The following is a 21,273-nucleotide window of genomic DNA, read 5'->3' as shown; positions in this document are numbered from 1 at the left end:
TAGCAACAGTTCAATCCACAGGTATAAGTAGAGTGACTGTCTACAAGCTGATCACCAAGCAGTGCTTAAATTACTTGGCAGCTTATCAGTTGCTTGTTAATTATTACTCAAACAGACCATATCTCACTCTGTATTTTTTTGCTTTCAATTCTGGCCCTCATAATGGAATTTCTTTTGAAGAGAAACACATTTAACCTTGTATGGCCTGAACTTTTAATAAAAATTATACCTCTTATAATAATATAAAGCTATTAGAGGAAAACTTGAGCATTTTTTAGACCTCAAAAAAACAACAAAAGTAAGTTTCTAAACAAATTTTAATAATTATAAAGTATGTAATGCTTCTTCAAAACCTTCAGATTTTCCACACTAGTCATAGTGATGACCAAATGCAATTTTTGGATTGAAGTAGAAGTCTAAATTGCTATTTGGCCCAGTGTGACCTGGGGTAGGACAGAGAACCCTTCTAGACTTAGTTTCCTTATCTGTGAAATGGAGATTAAAAATACATCCCTTACCTACTTCATAAGGTAGTTGTTAGGATCAAATGAGAATGCGAAAAGCTTACATCTTGACTGTATAGGTGCTTTATCTTATTATTTTAAAGAGTAATGACTTTCCTTAAGCTAGTGAGATTGTCTACTTAGAGGAAGTATTTTAGATACTAGAGTATGTTTTAAATTGAGAAAGGCCCTTAAGTATATACGTGGATGTATAATCTGCTTCCAAAAGTAACTTTTGAAAAGTTGACACTACTGAAAGATGACACTGCTTATGTTAACACTGTGTGAGGTGCTGGCTGAAAAGTATCCTCCCTCCAGTTCTGTCAGGATGACTGTTGTACTTGGGTTAAAAATCCTATTCATTCAGGTAACACTTGATAAACACACACTTCTCTTTCATTGGTCTTACTGTCTATTACCTTCCCTTTCCTTCTCACCCTATAGTTGTTTTGTTTTTTTTTTTCCCATCAAAGTTAACAGTTGTCACTTTAAATTTATATTTAATGTAATGAGTGTTTTCTAGCAGCATTTAATACATCATTCAAAAGAACAAGTCTTAACTGAGAAACACAGGATACCTCAATTTCACGTTAAATTTTTTTTTTAAGTCCCAGTGGTAAAACCTATAAGGCAGCTTCTTCAAAGGAAGCTTATTATTGAAGAATCCAGTGCATCCAGCATGTTGAATCTGAGGTGATAAAATATCACATCCAGTTTGATTGTCATGTAACTTAGTCTGAGTCTTTTGAAGTAGTCATTCCTTTTTATTAATTATGTGGTTGTTATGGAGCCAGGGAAGGAAAAGGCTGAACATCAAAACCATCAACAATATACCTGAAAAACAAAATACCATAAAATAAAAATAAAATCTTTAAGGAAGTATATAATCACTCAGAGGGTATGATTTAAAATTATGTATGATTATATATACCTAGAGATTTGGGAAGCTATGTTTAAAAGGATTGTCTACATTAAGACTACATGAAGCATAGATTTTTAAATCTAATATTCACACATTATTTTTCTTGAACCCTGAATCCTTAAAAACAGTATGTACTTGGTAAAGCTATGGGATTTAAACAATGAATTCAAAGAATAAACAAAGTCCAAATTTTTAGTTTTGTAGTTTTAGTTCTGGCTCCTTGCTGACTTGCTGAGAAACCCTGGACTTGAGTCTCTATTTGCTTCTCTTTAAAATGGCAACACTGTCCCTCCATGCCCCTAGGGAGGAACCGAGACGATAATGCAGCTGAGCACTTGAGTTTTTCCTTGGGATGCTCAAATAAGAACAGTATGTTAGCTTACTTTATTCCTTCTTGCATTTTTTTCCATCACTCTCAACCACTAATAGCTTTTAGAGAAGTATCAAGCATAATATTTAAAAGTGAAAATTTCAGCCAATGCTGAAATTTAAAATCAATATAAAAATGTAAAAACCCACGTATCAGTAAATCTTCATTTTTGAGGTTATACCAGACAAATCTAGCATGAAGCAGTTGTTTAGTTTTTCAGTGGCAGGTAGGGACAGACAGCAATGAGGAGACACGGTTCAGTCACCATCTCAAAGGCAGAGTACACAGTACTTCATTTTTTTCTTTTAAATCTTACTGTATTTAGGCTTAAAGTTCTAGGTCAGTTTAAAGTCAGATTGAGAACGAGTTTTTGTCACATGCAGATTTGAAATTATTTTACTCATATTTGGCAACAACAGAAAACCTTACGTGTTGGCCAGCATTTAGATACCACAACATATTTTAAAAAGATGAGTGCGTTTTGCAAATGAATGCTTTAAATTGAAAAAAAAAAAAAAAAAAACAATCCCTGTGTTAACCTATTCACTAATTTTGTCATTTTCTTTATAAAGTAGAAAGTATTACATTTAAAACCTTTTCTAAAAACGGAATTGCAGTTTCATAGGAGCAAATGGAATATGCCAGTTTTCATTGTGTGAATGGTATAAACTAGATTAATTCTTAGCTGCATTCTTTTTTTTTAATAACTTTTACTGTGCTTTTTTAAGTGAAAGATTACAAATCGAGTCAGTCTCTCGCACAAAAACTTACATACATCTTGCTACATACTCCCAATTACTCTCCCCCAATGAGACAGCCTGCTCTGTCCCCCCCCGCTCACTCTCTCTTTTTGTTTCCATTTTGCCAGCTCCTAACCCCCTCCACCCTCTCATCTCCCCTCCAGGCAGGAGATGCCAACGTAGTCTCAAGTGTCCACCTGATCCAAGAAGCTCACTCCTCACCAGCCTCCCTCTCCAACCCACTGTCCAGTCCAATCCATGTCTGAAGAGTTGGGTTTGGGAATGGTTCCTGTCCTGGGCCAACAGAACGTCTGGGGGTCATGACCACTGGGGTCCTTCTAGTCTCAGTCAGACCATTAAGTCTGGTTTTTTTATGAGATTTTGGGGTCTGCATCCCACTGCTCTTCTGCTCCTTCAGGGGTTCTCTGTTGTGTTCCCTGCCAGGGCAGTCATCTGTTGTACCTGGGCACCATCTAGTTCTTCTGGTCTCAGGATGATGTAGTCTTTGGTTCATGTGGCCCTTTCTGTCTCTTGGGCTCATAATTATCTTATGTCCTTGGTGTTCTTCATTCTTCTTTAATCCAGGTGGGTTGAGACCAATTGATGCACCTTAGATGGCTGCTTGCTAGCGTTTAAGACCCCAGACGCCACTCTTCAAAGTGGGATGCAGAATGTTTTCTTGATGGATTTTATTATGCCAGTTGACTTAGACGTCCCCTGAAATCATGGTCCCCAAACTCCTGCCCCTGCTACACTGGCCTTCAAAGCATTCAGTTTATTCAGGAAACTGCTTTTGGTTTAGTCCAGTTGTGCTGACCTCTCCTGTATTGTGTGTTGTCTTTCCCTTCACCTAAAGTACTTCTTAACTACTATCTAATTAGCGAGTACCCCTCTCCCACTTTCCCTCCCTCCCCCTTAGATGCATTCTTACAGTCACCTTTCTAACATTTTAAATTAATTTTGGGAGATGGCACGGACCAGTTGAGGAATTATAATTATCTCTGTTACAAAAAGGAATGAGAAAGAGTAAGGACTGTGACTCCCAAGAATAGTTTGCTTTCTGCCTGCTCAAGAAGGGAAAGAAGATAGAATCTCTGTTGGGATTACTTGTCTTTCTCTCTTCATGGCATTGCTTAATTTGACTTTGGCTTTTTTTTTTTTTTTGACTCATCTCTTACCTAGCTCACTGAATGACCCTTGTAAAATTAGAAGTCCTTATTTTTCTTAGAGGTTAATTGTGACCTTATTTCATTTTGGGCCATTTTTTCCCAGTGGGATTGTAACTTCGATTTATGACAAAATTCAGTGGCAAGCTAGAATTTAATATTCTAAACAGGGCCATTTAGTTGTACTTGGTAAAGCTGTAGGATCTAAACAGTGAATTCAAAGGATAAACAAAGTCCAAAGATTTATGGTTTTAGTCTGTCTTTTATCCATGTACATTAAAAGATACTTTAATTTTTTTTTCATTCATAAATCACTTAAAGAAAAATAGGAACATGGCCTCTTTAAACCAAAAACCACAACAGAAATTTGATGTTTTGTCTGTTTAGAAAAAAGCTATAGATTAGGCCAACTAAGAAAAAAATCTCTGAATGTATATTTTCAACAAACTAAACAGGGACATACATAGTTGTAAAAGAGGTTGATCCCAGTTCCACTTTTAAAAGATTCCTTGCATAGGAAGCAGAAAAATAAAGTGTACTTGTTTTTCGTTTGGGTGTTTGGATTGTTTTTGGATAAGCAGTTCTTTAAAATGTTTTGGTCATGACCAGTGGTAACAGGTGATCTTCCTGTTTGAAATACACTAACAGGAAAGAAATATAGTCCCTTTCCCCAGGTGCCACCCTCTGGTCTGTAAGCTTTCCTGTAGGGGAGGAGTTAGGGTTTCTTTTTTGCCAAACATGAGGCCTTTGCAGTGTGCTCTTTCAGGAAGGAGTTTGTAAGTGATTTGGGCTGGAAAACGTGTTTTAAGAAAAAAGTCATGCTTCTTTTACAGAGAATGTCATTACTTCTGATCTTTAAGATTCTTCTTAGAATGCCAACTTTTTAATGTTCTTTGAGGTAGTGGATGGAATAATTCCATAGTATCCTAGACCTATTCTTAAAATTGTAGTCAAAGCATATCAAATTATATACACTAATATTTGTTTCAAATAAGACATATTGGAGTTTTTCCATATAAAAACTACTAGTAGACCTGCCTAATAAGTTTTCAATGACACTTTCAACTTCTTAAAAAAAAAATTTTTTTTTTTAAGAAGTTATTATCAGAAAATACTAGCAATCTGTAGAACTGAAAAAAGCTGCCACTACTAGCTTCTTGAAACTCAGGTTTTCTCTGACATTCTTAGTGTTTAGATCTCTAGATAGTGTTATTGAGCATAATAGACAATGTGTGATAAGAGGCTGGAAGCTGAATGGGAGGAGTAAAGTGTGGTGGCTGTTTGCACTTGTGCCAACGTTCCCTTCTATATGTACCTCTTTTTTTTTTTAAACAGCAACAAAACACGAAAACAAGAAACAGAATGCTAATGGTGGACAAAAAGAGTAAACTAATGAAAGGCCAGGCATCCTCCTATTAGTTTATAGTTATGAATTATAATCCCAGGCTTAAAACATAGATGACTAAACAAAATCAAGAAATGCTGATAATTTATATAACTAAAATGCATATTATGATGACAGTTACTGTATAATTTTTTGTGTTATTTGACTCATCTTTATAGTAGAGTTTGTATATCTGATCCAGATAGAAACAGCAGGAATGGAACTTTGGATTATTTAAAAACTAATTAAAGGTATACATTGTTCCATGAGATGCTCTTCTGCAAAATGAGTCAAATAAACTAAATGATAGTTTATCTGTAGCTCACAAATGGAAAGAAACAAATTCCTTTTGCAAAAAGAAAATATTTTTGAATGGAAGTAATTGCTTCACTTTTGCCCTTCTATCTCAGGGTTTTTTAAAGTGGCATCATACCTGAAATTAATGATCCTTAACTAGATAATTCTGTTTCTTTTAAATTCAAACCATTTTAAAGGATACTACACAAAATGCTATTTCAGACATGGTAGCTGCCTTTTTCATTTTCTTTTTTGTGCCTACTCTGTCTTTGGAAACTGACATATTACAATGATAACTCATTTTAAGATCCTAATCTCTCAAACATATTAAATAAAAATATGCTTACCTATAGAAGGAGCCAGACAATATACTATAAAAAATTGAGAGAATGCTTCATCAAAACACTTGAAATGTAGTGAAAGTGCCAAAGCTGGATTAAACACCGCTCCTGTTAGACCTCCTCCTGTAATACATTTTAAGCAGAGTGATAGGAAACCGTTATCTTACATTTTCCTGTAATTGCAAATAAATGTTGAATGTGTATTTCATTTTATATATTAAAGCGCTCTTATTGTATGATTCTCCTTTGCAAAATCACCTGGCGTATCATATGCCAGGTGCAAGAAAAGGATATAAGACATTAAGAACTTAAAACCCAGTGCTTTTCCCATACACTACAAGAAGCACATTGAAAGTTAATGTGCTCTATTATTGTTTTCTACATTTTTATAAAACAGGATATTTGGCTGCCCTTCTTAACATTTATCAATTTAAATGAATAATAATGAAATGAAGATACATTTAAAAATGGATACGGTACCACAGATTCTCTTGGGCATAAGCAAAACTTTGTGTTAAAAACAAAAAGTAAAATGGACCAAACATTGGCTCTGTTTTTACTTCTCAACAGAGACCTAAGCAATGACTATAAGTAGTCATGAAAGAAGCATAAATTTTAACTGGTGACTTTTCCAGGATTCCTCTTCTACCTCTGCCCCCAGGGTATCTCTGACGTGGAGTCTAGGAGTTTACATTTCTGGCCACACAATAATAAGGAAAGCAGATCTGCTAGGACAAAGGAGACTGGATTGCCTGTCCAGTGGTACTTGCCACAGCGGTGACTCAGCCTTTCCAAACACTTCTATAAGAGCATCCTTAAGACAGTGGCATTTCTGGCAGTTATTAGAAAGTGACAGCTTGGACACATACATCTGCCTCTCAGCCAGAGAGCTAGATCCCAAGATCTTCACAAACTTTACATTGACATATGCTACTATAGCATATTGTCTTCATAAAATACAGTAGAATTGGAAGATTAAGTGACTAACAAGATTTCACTAAGATTTCACACTCCTTCGGCTGACAACAGTGAAGCTGGTTGAGATGAAGACGTTGAGCAATCACCTAAGCTCACTTAATGACTAAGGGTTTTTTCTGGCACACCAAGCGTGATTCACATTTATGCTTCACACATAAATGACACCTTATCGTGGACTTTCAGGATGATTATGGAATAGTTAAATCCTAGAATGTTAAGCCTGCAACTGCCAAAGGTCAACAGTTTGGGTGGCAAGTGTCATTTCACGTTGATTCCACAAAAGAATATTGAGTTCCTATGCTAGACACCATGGGCAGAAAGATAAGGACTCATACAAATAGATCTTTAACCTATAATGTAATACCAGCTATGATAATAAACGATCTATGACTTCTTTAAAAAAAATTTAGACATCAATAAAAATGGAATGAACCATGCCCTCAATTAGTTTACTTCAGTATTCCATACCATGGTATATTGAAGATTTTCCATTAGGTATAAGAATACTGTCATTATACCAGCCCAACACTCAAACAACTTCACTTCCCTTCTAATCTTCACATCACCCATCTGCTCAGTTTGAATTTGCTGCTCTTCCCACCTAGAGGTTGAGTCTTTCCTCCTCTCTTGAATACGAGCTGGCTTTGTGACTTGTTTTGACCCATAGAACGTGGCAGAAGTGATTCTTTGCAAATTCCGAAAGTCGCAGGAGTGCCACTGAATTCCAGGTCCAGTCCTCAATGCTATAAGCCTACCAGCTTCCACTTTTTGCTCTCTTGGGAAAATGCCCTGATACCATATATAAATGAGCTGGTCCTATAGGGTCGCTATGAGTCGTAATTGACTCGATGGCACTGGGTTTGGTTTGGTTTTGGTTTGGTCTAAGCTGATGGAGGATGAGAGGCCACATGGAGGAAAATGAGGCACCCCAGATGACAACTAATACCAACTGCCAGGCATATGAGTGAGGCTACTTCAGATCTTTCAGCCCAACCAACTGCCCAGCTAAACGCAACTGCGTAAGTGATCCCAGAGGAATTACCCATCTAACCCACAAAATTGTGAGAAACAACAGATTGTTATTTTAAGTTGAGGTGGTTTGTTACACAGCAGTAGTTAACAGAAAAGAAATCGGTACCAGGAGCAGGTTCTGTCTTTAAAAAGGGCTAAAAACGGGTGGTATTGCGCTTTGCCATTTTGGACCAGACAATTTTTTGTTGTGCGAGGCTGCCCTGTGCATTGTAGGATGTTTAGCAGTATCCCTGACTTCCACCCTCTGAATATGTGTAGTAAACTACGCCTCCCCCACCACCGCGCCCAACCACTGTAACATCTAAAAATGTATCCAGACATTGCTAAATGTCCCCTGGTGGGCAAAAGCCTCCCCTAGTTGAGAACCACTGACCTAAGGAAACACTGATACTTGGGTACAAGGAGACATCAAGAAGGATATTTATTTATAGTAGCAAAGAACTGGGAAAAACTTAAATGTCCATCCCTAAGAGCTGAATAAACTACTATTTGCAATGCTATGCAGCATTTTGAAATAATGAGAGAAATCTCTATATTAACACAGATCTCCAAGATATATCACTGAACAACTACCACCTAAAAAAAAAAAGCAAATTGCAGATAAGATATATGTCAACATGAACACACATAATATATATAGTTTCTGTAGGGTTATATCTATATACACAATAAATGCACCAAAAAGAGTTTGGAAGGATACACACAATAAGGATTACCATGGTGGGGAGTATAGGCAGTGAAGGAGAGCAGCTAGGAGCGGAGGGTGGCTGTCAAAAGGTACTTTAGTCTTACTGGTAGTGTTTCGGTTTTTTGCAAAGAGGACATAGTCATGTATTGTGTAATTAAACATACATTTTTTTAAACAGTAAGACATGAGGCACAGAACTATCAGAAAATGGCTTGGAAAATCAAGTTACTATTTGCTGACATTTGAAAGAGGAAGACACAGAAGTGCATGCTGAAGAAGCTGTATCACGCAGGAGGGCTACTGAGCTGGCTAGCGGACTGCCAAGCGTCTTAGAGGACAGCATGCACTTAGTGAAATTATCACAGTCAAAGGCTTAGTCCCAAACTTGGCAATTCTGAGCCTGAATGATCATATTCTCTTGTGATAGAATGACACTAATTAAAATCACAGAAGACTCAGGTATAAGCCAGAATGTCAATTTTACTCATTTTTTATAGTGGGAACTAGCCCTCCTGCTCCACCCTCTTCCTGGTCAGTGTCCCCTGGGAAGCCCAGTCCATTATCAGAAAATTACATGTAATCGGGGCAAAAGCAAGAGTCCATGATGAGTTCTAATAAAACATTGTCCACAGCTGAAGATACCTCTAATGACCAGAATGCTTGTGTTCTACAAATTCAAGCTCTTACTGGTAGACAATGCTGGGCAAATATCCTCAAAGTTTGCATCTCCAAACACTATGCTTTTCTTTGCTGGTTTACATTCTGTTGATATGCTAATATCACTACGTAAACTAGCTAGCTAGCTGCTTCCAGACTTGTTCTTACAGACCTGGAAAAATGATATTAGACTGCTCTCAGATTTTGTACAAAAGCAGTTCACTTTGACTTACTTAGAAATGGACAAATTTCTGTATGAAAGTTACACCTTATATTTTTCTGAAGTTATCTCAAAAAGAGTTGTGAACAACAAAAAATTCAATTTGATAATTGCAAAAATGATCCAGTTATACTGGAAGCTTGTGGGAAATTAGTAGGATAAAATATTTTCCAAACACTATGTGCCAGGTACTATGCTAATAACTTGAAATATATTTCTCTATTCCCAGTAGTCTTATGAGGTACAAAGTAGAACTGTCCATTTTATAGATGAGGAAACAGAGCCCCAAATTAAGTGTTTACCCAGCCCAAGGGCACAGTTCACCTCCTAACCTGTGCTCTTCACCACGATATTACACTGGCATAGTAAAAAAGTGTTGAGTTAATCAGACCTATTCAGGGCTGTTTTTCATTTGTAAATTGATAATAACAGCACTTATTTCATATGGCTCTTGTATTAAAGAGAACATATGTGAAAGACTTACCTAAAATCTGTATTCTTCATGACTTAGAAGGATAAGGATACAGAAAACTCCTGGAGTAATGAACTAAAAATACTAGTTTCTCCAGACAACGTACTAGACTTATTTTGAAAGCCCTTACACATGAAGTATGAAATACCCAGATATGTATTATTTCTTTCTGTGTGACTTTTTAGAAGTGAATAGAATATTTGCTAATTCATTCATTCACTCATCCTATAAATATTCTGTATTTGTTTAATTTACTTTTGCTTTGTACCAAGTGGCACTAGGCTAAGTCCTGCTTATATGTTGTAATGAATAAAACAGTTTTGCCCTTTGTACTCATAAAGCTTATCATCCAGGGAGACAAATGTATAAATTTAATTTGAATTAAATTATAAATTAAGATAAATTAAATTATACAGAAAACGTGTAATTTAAGATTCTATGAAGGAAATAAATAGGGTGCAATAGTAAAGAATAACAGGATGATTTAGATGTGTAAAATAACATTTTTTCAATAGCTAATTAATTATGCATAAAATGAACATAGTTCTTTCTTACCCTGTTCATTGAACTAAACTTTCCCAAAGAAGATGTCTGAAATCTGCATTAATAGTTTTATAGCTCTAATATGTTAATAAATTACACAGCTTTTTCTTTTTTTTACTTTATTAGGAAAGCCAATAAATCCCAGCTAACGGATTAGGAAGTAACCATAAGTGGTAATGACATCAGTGGCCTCCATCTGCACATGGAAGTAAGGAGTGCTAAATCAGTAAACACACAACCAGACAGCTGTTATCCCCTTGGTCACTGGCTATCCTAGGGGCCTGTGGCTATATTGCAGGACAGTTATGTTCTGTTATCTTAAAATCATACTCGGTTATTTTGATGCGACCCATGTTAATGATTTCTGAGTGCCCCCAAAGCCCAAGTGATTAATCTCCCAGCATGCAACCTTTGTCAAAACTGTACTAACAGTATCATAAAAAAAAAAAAAATTGTCATTGAGTCTACTACTTATGGCAACCCCATGTGACTAGAACTGTGCTCAACTGGGTTTCAATGGCTGATTTTCCAGAATTGCCAGGCCTTTCTTCCTAGGCACATCTGGGTGGAATTGACCCTCCAACCTCTTGGTTAGCAGCCAAGTTCATTAGCTGTTAAAAGTTTAAAAAAAAAAAAATCAAAGTAACTTGTAATGATGCCTGTCTTAGTCAATTCTTCCCCTGCTTTTCCCTTCCTACCCATTCTTAGGAAAGGAAAAACCCATTCTTAAATCCTTCCTACAAAACCCTCACCTCTGCCTGATAGGACAGACGTTCACCTAGTCCCAAAACAGTTCAGTTTCTTTGGGACAACTCCATTCCAAAGTTATGGCTTATATCCATAGAAGATAATGGGGCATGATATGGCTTATTGCTGCATTTCCCAAAGTATTTCTCTTCTGCTACACTCCTAGACAGGATCCCGCACATCTGAAAAACTCTGTGCTGCATCCTCCTGTTGTAGGTTCCACAATATACAATAGCGTGGGAAATGCTCTGTGAAGTCGTAAAATTAGAAAACCTGTTTAATCCAGTGTTTGCCAAGCTTACTTGATTTAACAGAATCATTTGTAACTTTTGAGGAGCAGACAGTAGAAATGTTGATGATGAAATGAGTATGAGCTTTAGTGTCAGTTTGAACCATGGTTCCACCGTATTCTAGCTATGTGACTTTGGACAAGTTATTTCACTTTTCTGAGCCTCAACAAAATGCACTGCCATTGAGTCAATTCCGACTCATAGCGACCCTGTAGGACAGAGTAGAACTGCCCCGTAGGGTTTCCTAGGCTATAAATCTTTATGGAGGCGGACTGCCACATCTTACTCCCGTGGAGCAGCTGGTGGGTTCAATCTGCTGACCTTGTGGTTAGCAGCTGAGCTGTTAACCAGGGCTCTCTCTTTCTCAGCCTCACTTATTTAAAATGGGTATAATCTGGGTTGTCATAACGATTAACTGAAATAACGCATATAAATGTCCTAGCAAAATACTCATCATCTACCAGGTGCCCAGTAAATATTAATTCCTTATCTCCTTATATTGGCAAAAAAAAGGGATGAAAAGGAAGATCATAGTAAATTATGAATTTCTGTAACTAGTAATCTACAATGGTCTGGTTTTGGCCCTGCAGTCTCCGGCCCTGTCCACTACTGTAGCTACCAGCCATGTGTGGCCACTGAGCACCTGAAGTGTGGCTACTGCAACTGAGGAACTCAATATTTAATTCCATTTAAATTTAAATAGCCATACGTAGCTAGTGGCTACCTAATTGGACAGTGGAGCTCTCGACTGTGAGCAGTGGTTCTCAACACCGGTTCCACATTGAGATCACCTGGGAACTTTAAAATATACCATCCCTTAAACCCCTTCCGGAGTCCCTGTGTGGTGCAAATGGTTAACACGCCTGGCTACTAACTGAAAGGTTGGAGGTTCGAGCCTACCCAGAGGCACCTCAGAAGACAGGCCTGGTGATCTGCTTCTGAAAAATCAGTCATTGAAAACGCCATGAAGCACTGTTCTACTCTGACGCACATGGGTCGCCATGAATCAGAGTCAAAGGGGCAACTGGTAAGCCCCTTTCGAGAACAATTAAATCTTAATCTCTGCACCCAGAAACGGGTATGTTTAAAGAGCTCCCCAGGTGAGTCTAAAGCAGGGAGAATGTTGATAACTGCTCCTCCACTGAGATCTTGTTATATCCTCCCCTCTCCTGCCCCAATCAATTAGTATCTTCATTTCAAGGATTTCAGTTGAAGGTATGGAAAAAGAGCAGTGCTTTTGGATACCTTAAATTCATATTTCATAGTTTTTTTTTGCAATCACTTTATATTTATCTGTAACTTCAAATAGTATCTTGTTTCCCTTCTCTAAATCTTTGTCACTTATAAAAAAGTGAATAATATTATATACAGTATTAATTATGGAATCATAAGTATGTCTTAAAAGTATAAAACCAAACAGGAAGAATAATTCCCAACTTCAAGATAATAGAGGGAAGAGACATAGGTACAGAAAGAGATCCAACTGTATGTAACATTTTATTAATTAAAAAAAAAGCTTTTCAATTTTTATTGCCTTTAATTGTATAAATATAGAGCTAAACTGTGGCATAACTCTTTTTGCCAGGGATGATTCTGTTCAAATACGGGAGTTGTTTCTGCTTTAGCCAAAACTTTAATAACTAAATAAGCAACTACTCACCAACCTCTCACAAATACATATACCCTTCCCTCTCTCCAATACCATTTATTTCCATCTGTGTCTACTAAAATAATGGTACTAGATCTAAAGAAGGGAAAACGGTTTGGGAAGTCTTTTGTTTTTACCCTCGGGGATCAAGCATTATCAATTAGGAGACTGTCTGAATATAGACTATTAACTACAGATTTCCTTTTGTTAGATTTCTGTCTCCAAAACACTTTATAATTCAGATATAGACCCAGTGAAGATACTGTTATAATCTTTTAAAATGACGCATTTTATCATTAAGCTTTTGTTTTTTGGATTTCCTTGTCCTGTGTAGAATATATAGGCTACCCACTGCTTCTGAGATCTGTGAAGGTAAACAAATGATTTAAAAGAAATTAACAAGTTTCTCAAGTTATCTGTTTTTTAAAAACAAATCGCTACTTTCAAGCAAGTTTTCATTTTAAAATACATGCGTTTCTTGATAGGTCACTGAAAAGTTTATAACTCAAAATGAATAATTAAAGAAATAAGAAATGAAATGAAAGTAATTTTTGTATAAAAAGAATTAGGAAATGGAAGTACAGAAATTCTACTCCCAACCTTACTACTAACCCAGTCATGTGCCTTGTGCTTTAAGTTGAAAGGAACTTTTTAAACCCAGGATCATTTTTCAGTGAGAGTGTGAGAAAGGATCCATTTCACGTCGGCATGAGGAAAAAGATAGCTGTTATCTTTTCTCTCCACCTGTAAGACAATCCCTTTGTAGGATATTTGAACCCTAGGCAATATCTCTCTAACAAGATCTCAGTTTCAGCATAGAAGTGGCTCCTTTCGCTGGGTGTTCAAAAAAGCACTGAATGAGAGATCTATATGTTGGCCCCATCAGCTAAAAGTATGCTGCAAAATGGTTAGACTAACAGAAATACCAATATTTACATTACAGAGGGGTTTCAAATGGAACCTGGTAAAACTTTTGGACATGCCAAGTGTTTCCTGGGAGTAACAAACCTGCATAAACCAAAAAGGTGATGAGTGCTGCCAGCAGGTGGATACGAAGCTTTGTTCGGATCTCCTGGGAGTGCAGCAAGGCGCTGTGGAAGATGAAGGAGCAGATGGTCTCTATGATGACCGCTTTGGGCAAGTCGACGTGGATGGGATTCCTGCAAGCGAAGCTCCTCTCGCTGACGTGGTACTTGGTCAGACCCAGGCTCCACAGGGCGCCTATGCAGTATCTGCTGCATAGGGCACTAATCAGCTGGGCCAATAGACTTACTGCACCTATCTCGGGGGACATTCCCCCTAACATCATCTGCATCATCACGCCGCAGGGGTTGCTGGCGGTGCCCACCAAAGTCAGACCATGCACCAACGAGAAGAAGTAGATGAGCGTCAGCGGCCAGGTGGGGTGCGCGGGGTCCTGCTCGCTCAGGACTAGCAGCTCGTGGGTGCAGCAGCAGAGCTGGAAGGTAGCCAGAAACTCCAAGACGAAGGCGTGGGCCTTGGGGCTGTGCAGCTGCTGCCAGGCGACCACGCGGGCCAGCCCCATGAGCAGCACGACCGACAGCATCAGCCCCAGCGAGGTGCAGGTGTCCTGCACCTCGGGCCTGAGCCCCAGCAGGGCCGACATGGCTCCCTCGCCGCCTGACAGGACTGCGGGCTCCGGCTCGAGTCCGAAGTCCGCCCCGCCTCCTCCTCGCCCGTCGGGGCGGGCCCATCCAGAGAAACGGGAGGCCCCGGGGGCGTCGCGCCGGCGGACTCCTCCCCGCTCGCTCCCCGGCTCCCCGGCTCCCGGCTCCCCGGGAAGGTGTGGCAGACACAGCTGGGCACTGGCACACGCCCTCCCTGCGCCGCCTCCCTCAGGGACTGCAAGCGGGCCCAGGTGGGGGGAGCGTGCTGAGGGACGCCGCACGCCCTGAGCCCCGTTGCGCATGCGTGCCCGGCGGGTCCTGCGACCCTGGGACCCCAGGACCGCCGGCGGGACAGGGCGCACGTACGCCCTGCGCGGGGTGGGGAGGAGCTCGCCTTCTGCCATCTTTTTTGTTGTGGCAAAATATATATAACAGTTTTGCCATGTTAACCATTTTTAAGTGTACAGTTCAGTGGCATTAATGACAGTCAGCATGTTGGGGTCTCAGTCATTTCGATTGCCCTCCAGCTCAGCCCCCATGGATTCCTGCCTCTTAAGGTGAAATGGCTACAATTTAAAGACAAAAAGAAAAGAGTCAAAACTAAACAGAAACATCCATACAATGGCACACTAAATGAACTATCAAACTAAGCAAAGACACAGAATCAATCTTATATATTGCTAAGTGAAAGAAGCCAGTCTGAAAATGCTACATACTGTATGAATCCATTTATATGACATTCTGGAAAAGGCAAAACAGACAGAAAACAGATCGATAATTACCAAGGATTTAGTGGGGGAGGAGGGTTGAATAGGCAAAGCACAGAGGATATTTTGTTGTTATTGTTAGGTTCCCTGGAGCCGGTTCTGACTCATAGTGAACCTATGCACAACAGAATGCAACATGGCCCGGTCCTGCACCATCCTCACAATCGTTGTTATGCTTGAGCCCATTGTTGCAGCCACTCTGTCAATCCACCTCCTTGAGGGTCTTCCCCTTTTCCGCTGACCCTGTACTTTACCAAGCATGATGTCCTTCTCCAGGGACTGATCCCTCCTGACAACATGTCCGAAGTATGTAAGATGCAGTCTCGCAATCCTTGCTTCTAAGGAGCATTCTGGTTGTACTTCTTCCAGGACATTTTAGGGCGGTGAAACTATTCTGTATGATGCTGTGATGGTGGATACATGACACTATGCATTTGTCAAAATCCGTGGAACTTTACGGAACAAAGAAGTGAAGCTTAATGCCTGCAATTTAAAAATCTTTCAGGAGGTCGGAGAGCCCAAGATGGAATGAAGCCTGACAAAATAATTTAACTATGTTCCAAGTTATGAAACAACCTCACTGAAGGAGGTAGGAGAAAAGATGCTGACCAACTGGAAATAAGTGGAATCTGTAACACTAGGTAAAAAAACAAAACAAAACAAAACAAAACCCATTGCCCTGGCGTCGATTCCGACTCATACTGACCCTGTAGGACACAGTAGAACTGCCCCATAGAGTTTCCACAAGGAGTGCCTGGTGAATTTGAACAGTTGACCTTTTGGTTAGCAGCCATAGCTCTTAACCACTATGCCACCAGGGTTCCCAAGTGTAAAAAAGCAAAAAACCAAACCCATTGCTTTCAAGTAGATTCCGACCTAGCGACCCAATAGGATAGAGTAGAACTGCCCCATATGGTTTCCAAGGAGCAGCTGATGGATTCCAACTGCTGACCTTTTGGTTAGCAGCCATAGTTCTTAACCACTGTACCACCAGGGCTCCTGTATAAAATAAACACTGTACTCTAATTGGTAGTTGTTTCCCACGGGGATATGAGTTAACAATTCTGAAACCATATGTATACTGGAAATGAACAATTAAGTAAATGGATGGTAGACAGTGGGAGCCAGGCTTCTCACTGTCAAAGTGGGAGTTTATAGATAATCAAGGACAGGAGGCTAGAATGATCCATGTGGTAATGGATTAGAGTTGGAAACATCAGTATGATCTCATGTTTAGCTTAATATAGGTACAGATGATTACATATAAAAATTTGTATAAATATGTGCATATACATGGGTTAGTTTACATACATATATTTCCTTGCTCTGTCAGCTGAGAAAGGCTTAGAAGCAGCAATGAACATACCTAGGACCCAGATCTTGGTTTCTAATACCATTCTCCAATAAAAGAAACCAGGGCTTCTTGGAGAAATGGGTGATTCGTGAACCTGCACAGGGAATATACAAGTGAGTCTGAAGAATCTTGCAGTGCTTGAAAATAAGGAAGTACTCAAATAATAAAAAAAAAAAAGATGAAGCTATGTCAAAGAAACCCAGGAGCACTAATTAGGTGCCATCCACTATACTAGGCACAGAAATAGAGCAATGAATAAACACTTTCCTTTCCCTTTTGGAGCTTAGATTATTGAAAAAGACCAGCTAACATTAAACAATGATTAATTATGATGAGTATTAGGTCAGGGGAATATTATGCTCTCATCCCTAAAACTATGGTTTTTAATCTTTTGTGGGATCATAAACCTCTTGAATTTAATCCATGTCATGTTTCAGAAAACAAACATACCCCAGCAAAGTTTGCAAATAATTTTAAGTTGTTCATAGATCCTTTGAAGCCCTTCCATGGAATTTGGGCTTAGAACTCCTACCACAAAAGGCAGACACCAAAATAGGGTGAAACCAGAAGAAGCAGAAATTCCAAGATATATGGATAGACTTAGTGCTAAGGAGTAGAAGCAGCAAGAATGAAAAATGAGCTTCTGTAGCTTTATCTTACGTAAGTTATCCCAGCTAGCATATGTAATAGTTCATCTGTTTCCAGGAATAGTCTAATACTGGGAAGTAATCCCCTGCGGAGTGAACCTTGTCCTGTCACAGAAGAACACTTTAAGAGCAATTGACCAATTCATCTTTGCTCTACTGCAATACTGCCCTTGGCCCTGGGCAGGCTGGGGCGCCCGGGCCACATCTGTCTTCATAGTGCCTTCCTTGAAATTTTGGCTGTTGCCTGGAACAGGTGGTGTTGGTAGCATTTTCCAGGCAGGGTATCTGAAACCCAGACTAGGACCCTCACAGAGTCTGGTCCCAGTTTCTCCCCTTCAGGTGCTCTCCAACCTTCTTCCCAGTATGTGGGTCAACCAGATGTCCCAAAGAGCCCCAGAACTTGTGTCTATGGGGTTGTCCCAGAGCCCAACAACAAGGCCCCACTTCCAGAAGGACAAGCTGATAAGCAGATTGCTCCTGCTGGCCATTGTGATCTTTCTCATGCAGGATCATGTGAGATTGGGCCACCAGAATGGTGCTGACACAGATTTTGTGTGACAGGTCACTCACAATCAAACCCATCCACCACTGACCTTGGCCTTCAGCTGAGTGTGAGTCTCCACATTGAATCTTGCTCTTCTGTGTTCCGACCACAGTAGCGCCTCCTGTCTACCACAGCCAGGGGTGACAAGGGTAATAGCAGGCATCTTCTATTCCAAATGCCTCCTAATGCTGGCATCCAAGGCAGTCACCTTACCTCCTCTGCAAAGTCCACGCAACACAATATATCAGGCAATCCTCTGGGCATTGTTGTGCCTGTCTCCTCTGAGGGTGTTTGAAACTCTTGCTCTGCAACACTAAAAGGCTCTTTGGACTGGCTCATCGCTTGTCTCCAATCCATGTGGTGATATTGTGCTCTCCCAGGTCATGTCAGACAATGAACAGATTTTCCTGTGCACTCTTCTACCTTTATGAGAATCATGGGAAGCACGGTGGCACCATGGATGATGTAGTGTCATGAGTAAATGGTTTTAGGGATCAGCAGAGGCAGGAAGATCTATACTGTTTCAATACAAATCAAGTTCCAAAGAGTTGTGGCTTTGTAATAATAGTGTTGCTACCTTTTTCATGGAAACCCTGGTGGTATAGTGGTTAAGTGCTACAGCTGCTAACCAAAGGGTCGGCAGTTTGAATCCGCCAGGCGCTCCTTGCAAACTCTATGGGGCATTTCTACTCTGTCCTATAGGGTCGCTATGGGTTGGAATCGACTTGACGGCACTGGGTTTGGTTTACCTTTTGCATGAGTGGGAGATATGAAATTAGTCAGGAATGGTGCATTTGACAACAGAGAATGTAAAGAGATGATTCCTAGACCTGAACCAGGAAGAGATGATGCCTGGACACTACAAAGAATCTTCATGTGCACTGAAAAACTATACCTCACATAAGCTTATGAATTTTAAACCACATTGTTTATATAGACAGACTACCCCTCCCCCCAAAAAGAAAAAATTACCCAGGATCTCACACACCTGAGGGCAATGGTTCTCAGTGGAGGGGAGGAGGCTGTGGTTTTGCCCTCAGGGGATATTTGGCATTGTCTGGAGACATTTTTTATTTTCACAACTTGGGTTGGGGGGTGGTGCTACTGGCATCTAGTGGGTAGAGGCCAGGGTGCTACTGCTAAGTGTCCTACATTGCACAGGACAGGACAGTCTCCCACAATAAAAAATTGTGTGGCTCAAAATGTCAATAGTATTGAGGTTGAGAAACCCTGCTGAAGAGGTGGCCCTGCTCTAGTGAGCTCATCCCCAGGTGAATCTGTGCCCCCCAGAGCACTGTTTTCCAAAAGGGGGCCACAAACCACAGCATCAGACTCACCTGAAGTATTATTTAAAATGCTGATTGATGGGTCCTGCCTCAGACCTCTGTGGATGAGGTCCTGGAATGCACCTTTTACAGAAGCTTCCCAAAGACTCTTACAACTATGAGAACCAGTGCTCCAGAAACTTTGCCTTGGTCAGCAATCTAGACAGGCTCTTGCTTGGAGGGTTTGTTCATTCTCTCAACAAATATTGAGCGCCTAGCCTGTGCCAAGCACTGTGCTAAGCACTGGAGGCAGATAAAGTCTAATTGGAGCAGGGAATCAGAAAATGAACAATAAATATAAAACATGATGAGTGGCGAGAAGTACTATAAATTAAAATTAAGCAGGGTAAAGGGGATAGAAAGAGTGTCCTTGGGTGGCACAAACAGTTAAGTGCTTGACTATTAGCCAAAAGGTTGGGGTTCGAATCCACCTAGAGGTGCCTCAAAAGAAAGGCCTGGAGATCTGCTTCTGAAAGGTCACAGCCTTGAGAACCCTATAAAGCAGTTCTACTCTGCACACATGAGATCGTGGTCGTCATGAGTCGGAATCGACTCGACCACAACTAACAACTATGAGAACCAGTGCTCCGTTACATATATATTTTTCAATATGGTCTCATAGCAATACTACAAGATGGGTGCTATTGTCCCCATTTTTCAGATAAGAAAATTTTAGACTCAGAAAAGTTAAGTAACTTAACAAAGGTTACTACTAGTAAATACTAGTAGGAGAGGGCGACTTTGTTATTTTGTCTTCAGCTCTCACCTATTCTCTCATGTAGCTGTCATCGGCTCCTTCCTAATAGTACATCTGGGAAAACAAAGCATTACAAGTAGGAAGGCAATAGAAGGATGCCAAAGTGACAGGCATGGTTAGAATTTTGCCTGTTGGGTTCTCTGCATTGTTGCATTATACACACTGGCCTACCAAAAAATGCCACAAGATGGCAGCATCTTACCCATTTTCTTGGTTGCCTCTCCGTTGATTTTTTCATTATAAAAATAGTGAATAAAAAGTAGTGTATCATTACATCGGAGGAGCCTTGTAGCGCAGTGGTTAAGCACTCATCTGCTAACCGAAAGGTCCGTGGTTTGAATCCACCAGCCGGTCCAGGGGAGAAAGATGTGGCAGTCTGCTTCCATAAAGATCACAGCCTTTGAAACCCTATGGGGCAGTTCTACTCTGTCCTACAGGGTCCCTGTGAATCAGAATTCACTCCACTCAGTTTGGTATCATTACATCATAACATAAATATCAACTCAAATGGATCAAAGACCTAAGTCTAAGAACTAAAACTATAAACATCTTTGAAGAAAATGTAGGGGAAAAGCTCCATAACCTTGGATATGGCAATGGATTCTTAGGTATGATACTAAAAGCACAGGCAATAATAGAAAAAATAGATAAATTGGACATCATCAAAATAAAAAACTTTTGTGCATCAAAGGACATTATCAAGATAAAGAATGAAAAGACAACCCATAGAATGGGATATTTATAAATCATATATCTGGTAATCAAACAAAAAAACCAAATCCATTGCCATCAAGTCGATTCCAATTCATAGCAACTCTGTAGGACAGAGTAGAACTGCCCCATAGGATTTCCAAGGCTGTAAATCTTTATGGAAGTAGACTGCCACATTTTTCTCCCATGGAGTGGCTGGTGGATTTGAACCATCAACCTTTTGGTTAGTAGCTGAGTGCTTAACCTCTGTGCCACCAGGGCTCCTTAACAGGTGTCTAGAACAGGCAAATTCACAGAGACAGAAAGTAGAATAGAGGTTACTAGGGGGCTGGGAACCAGTTGCTGTCAATTCTGACTCATGGAGACCCCGTGTGTGTCAGAGTAGAACTGTGCTCCAAAGGGTTTTCAATGGCTGATTCTTCAGAAGCAGATCACGAGAGCTCTCTTCTGAGGTGCTGCTAGGTAGGCTCGAACTTCTAACCTTTCAGTTAGCAGCCCAACTCTTTAACCATTTGTACTACCCAGGGACTCTGGGGAGGAGG

The 21,273-nt window shown here is 40.0% G+C and overlaps 1 protein-coding gene across 1 annotated transcript; it reads right to left on the bottom strand.

Moving 5' to 3' along the window:
- Positions 1-1,257: 1,257 nt before the first annotated feature.
- Positions 1,258-14,630, bottom strand: AQP11 (aquaporin 11). The gene is made up of 3 exons (XM_010598169.3): positions 14,007-14,630; positions 5,730-5,846; positions 1,258-1,337 (listed from the first exon to the last, which is right to left on the bottom strand). Exons 1-3 carry the CDS (start codon positions 14,623-14,625, stop codon positions 1,258-1,260), a joined length of 816 nt encoding a protein of 271 aa, XP_010596471.3. The 5' UTR covers positions 14,626-14,630.
- Between the last annotated feature and the right edge of the window lie 6,643 nt (positions 14,631-21,273).

Source organism: Loxodonta africana, chromosome 7, assembly GCF_030014295.1.
Source record: "Loxodonta africana isolate mLoxAfr1 chromosome 7, mLoxAfr1.hap2, whole genome shotgun sequence".
Lineage (NCBI taxonomy): Eukaryota > Metazoa > Chordata > Mammalia > Proboscidea > Elephantidae > Loxodonta > Loxodonta africana.
Note: the sequence above shows the minus strand (reverse complement) of the source record. Positions and strands in the feature narration are given on the sequence as shown.

Bases quoted from the DNA above. Each gene is read 5' to 3' on its own strand.
- AQP11 (XM_010598169.3), bottom strand. From the start codon at position 14,625: ATGTCGGCCCTGCTGGGGCTCAGGCCCGAGGTGCAGGACACCTGCACC. The intron at 5,847-14,006 runs GTTTGTTACTCC...AATGTATTACAG, and splicing joins CACCTTTTTGGTTTATGCAG to GAGGAGGTCTAACAGGAGCG. The intron at 1,338-5,729 runs GTAAGCATATTT...TTTGTTTTTCAG, and splicing joins TTGTCTGGCTCCTTCTATAG to GTATATTGTTGATGGTTTTG.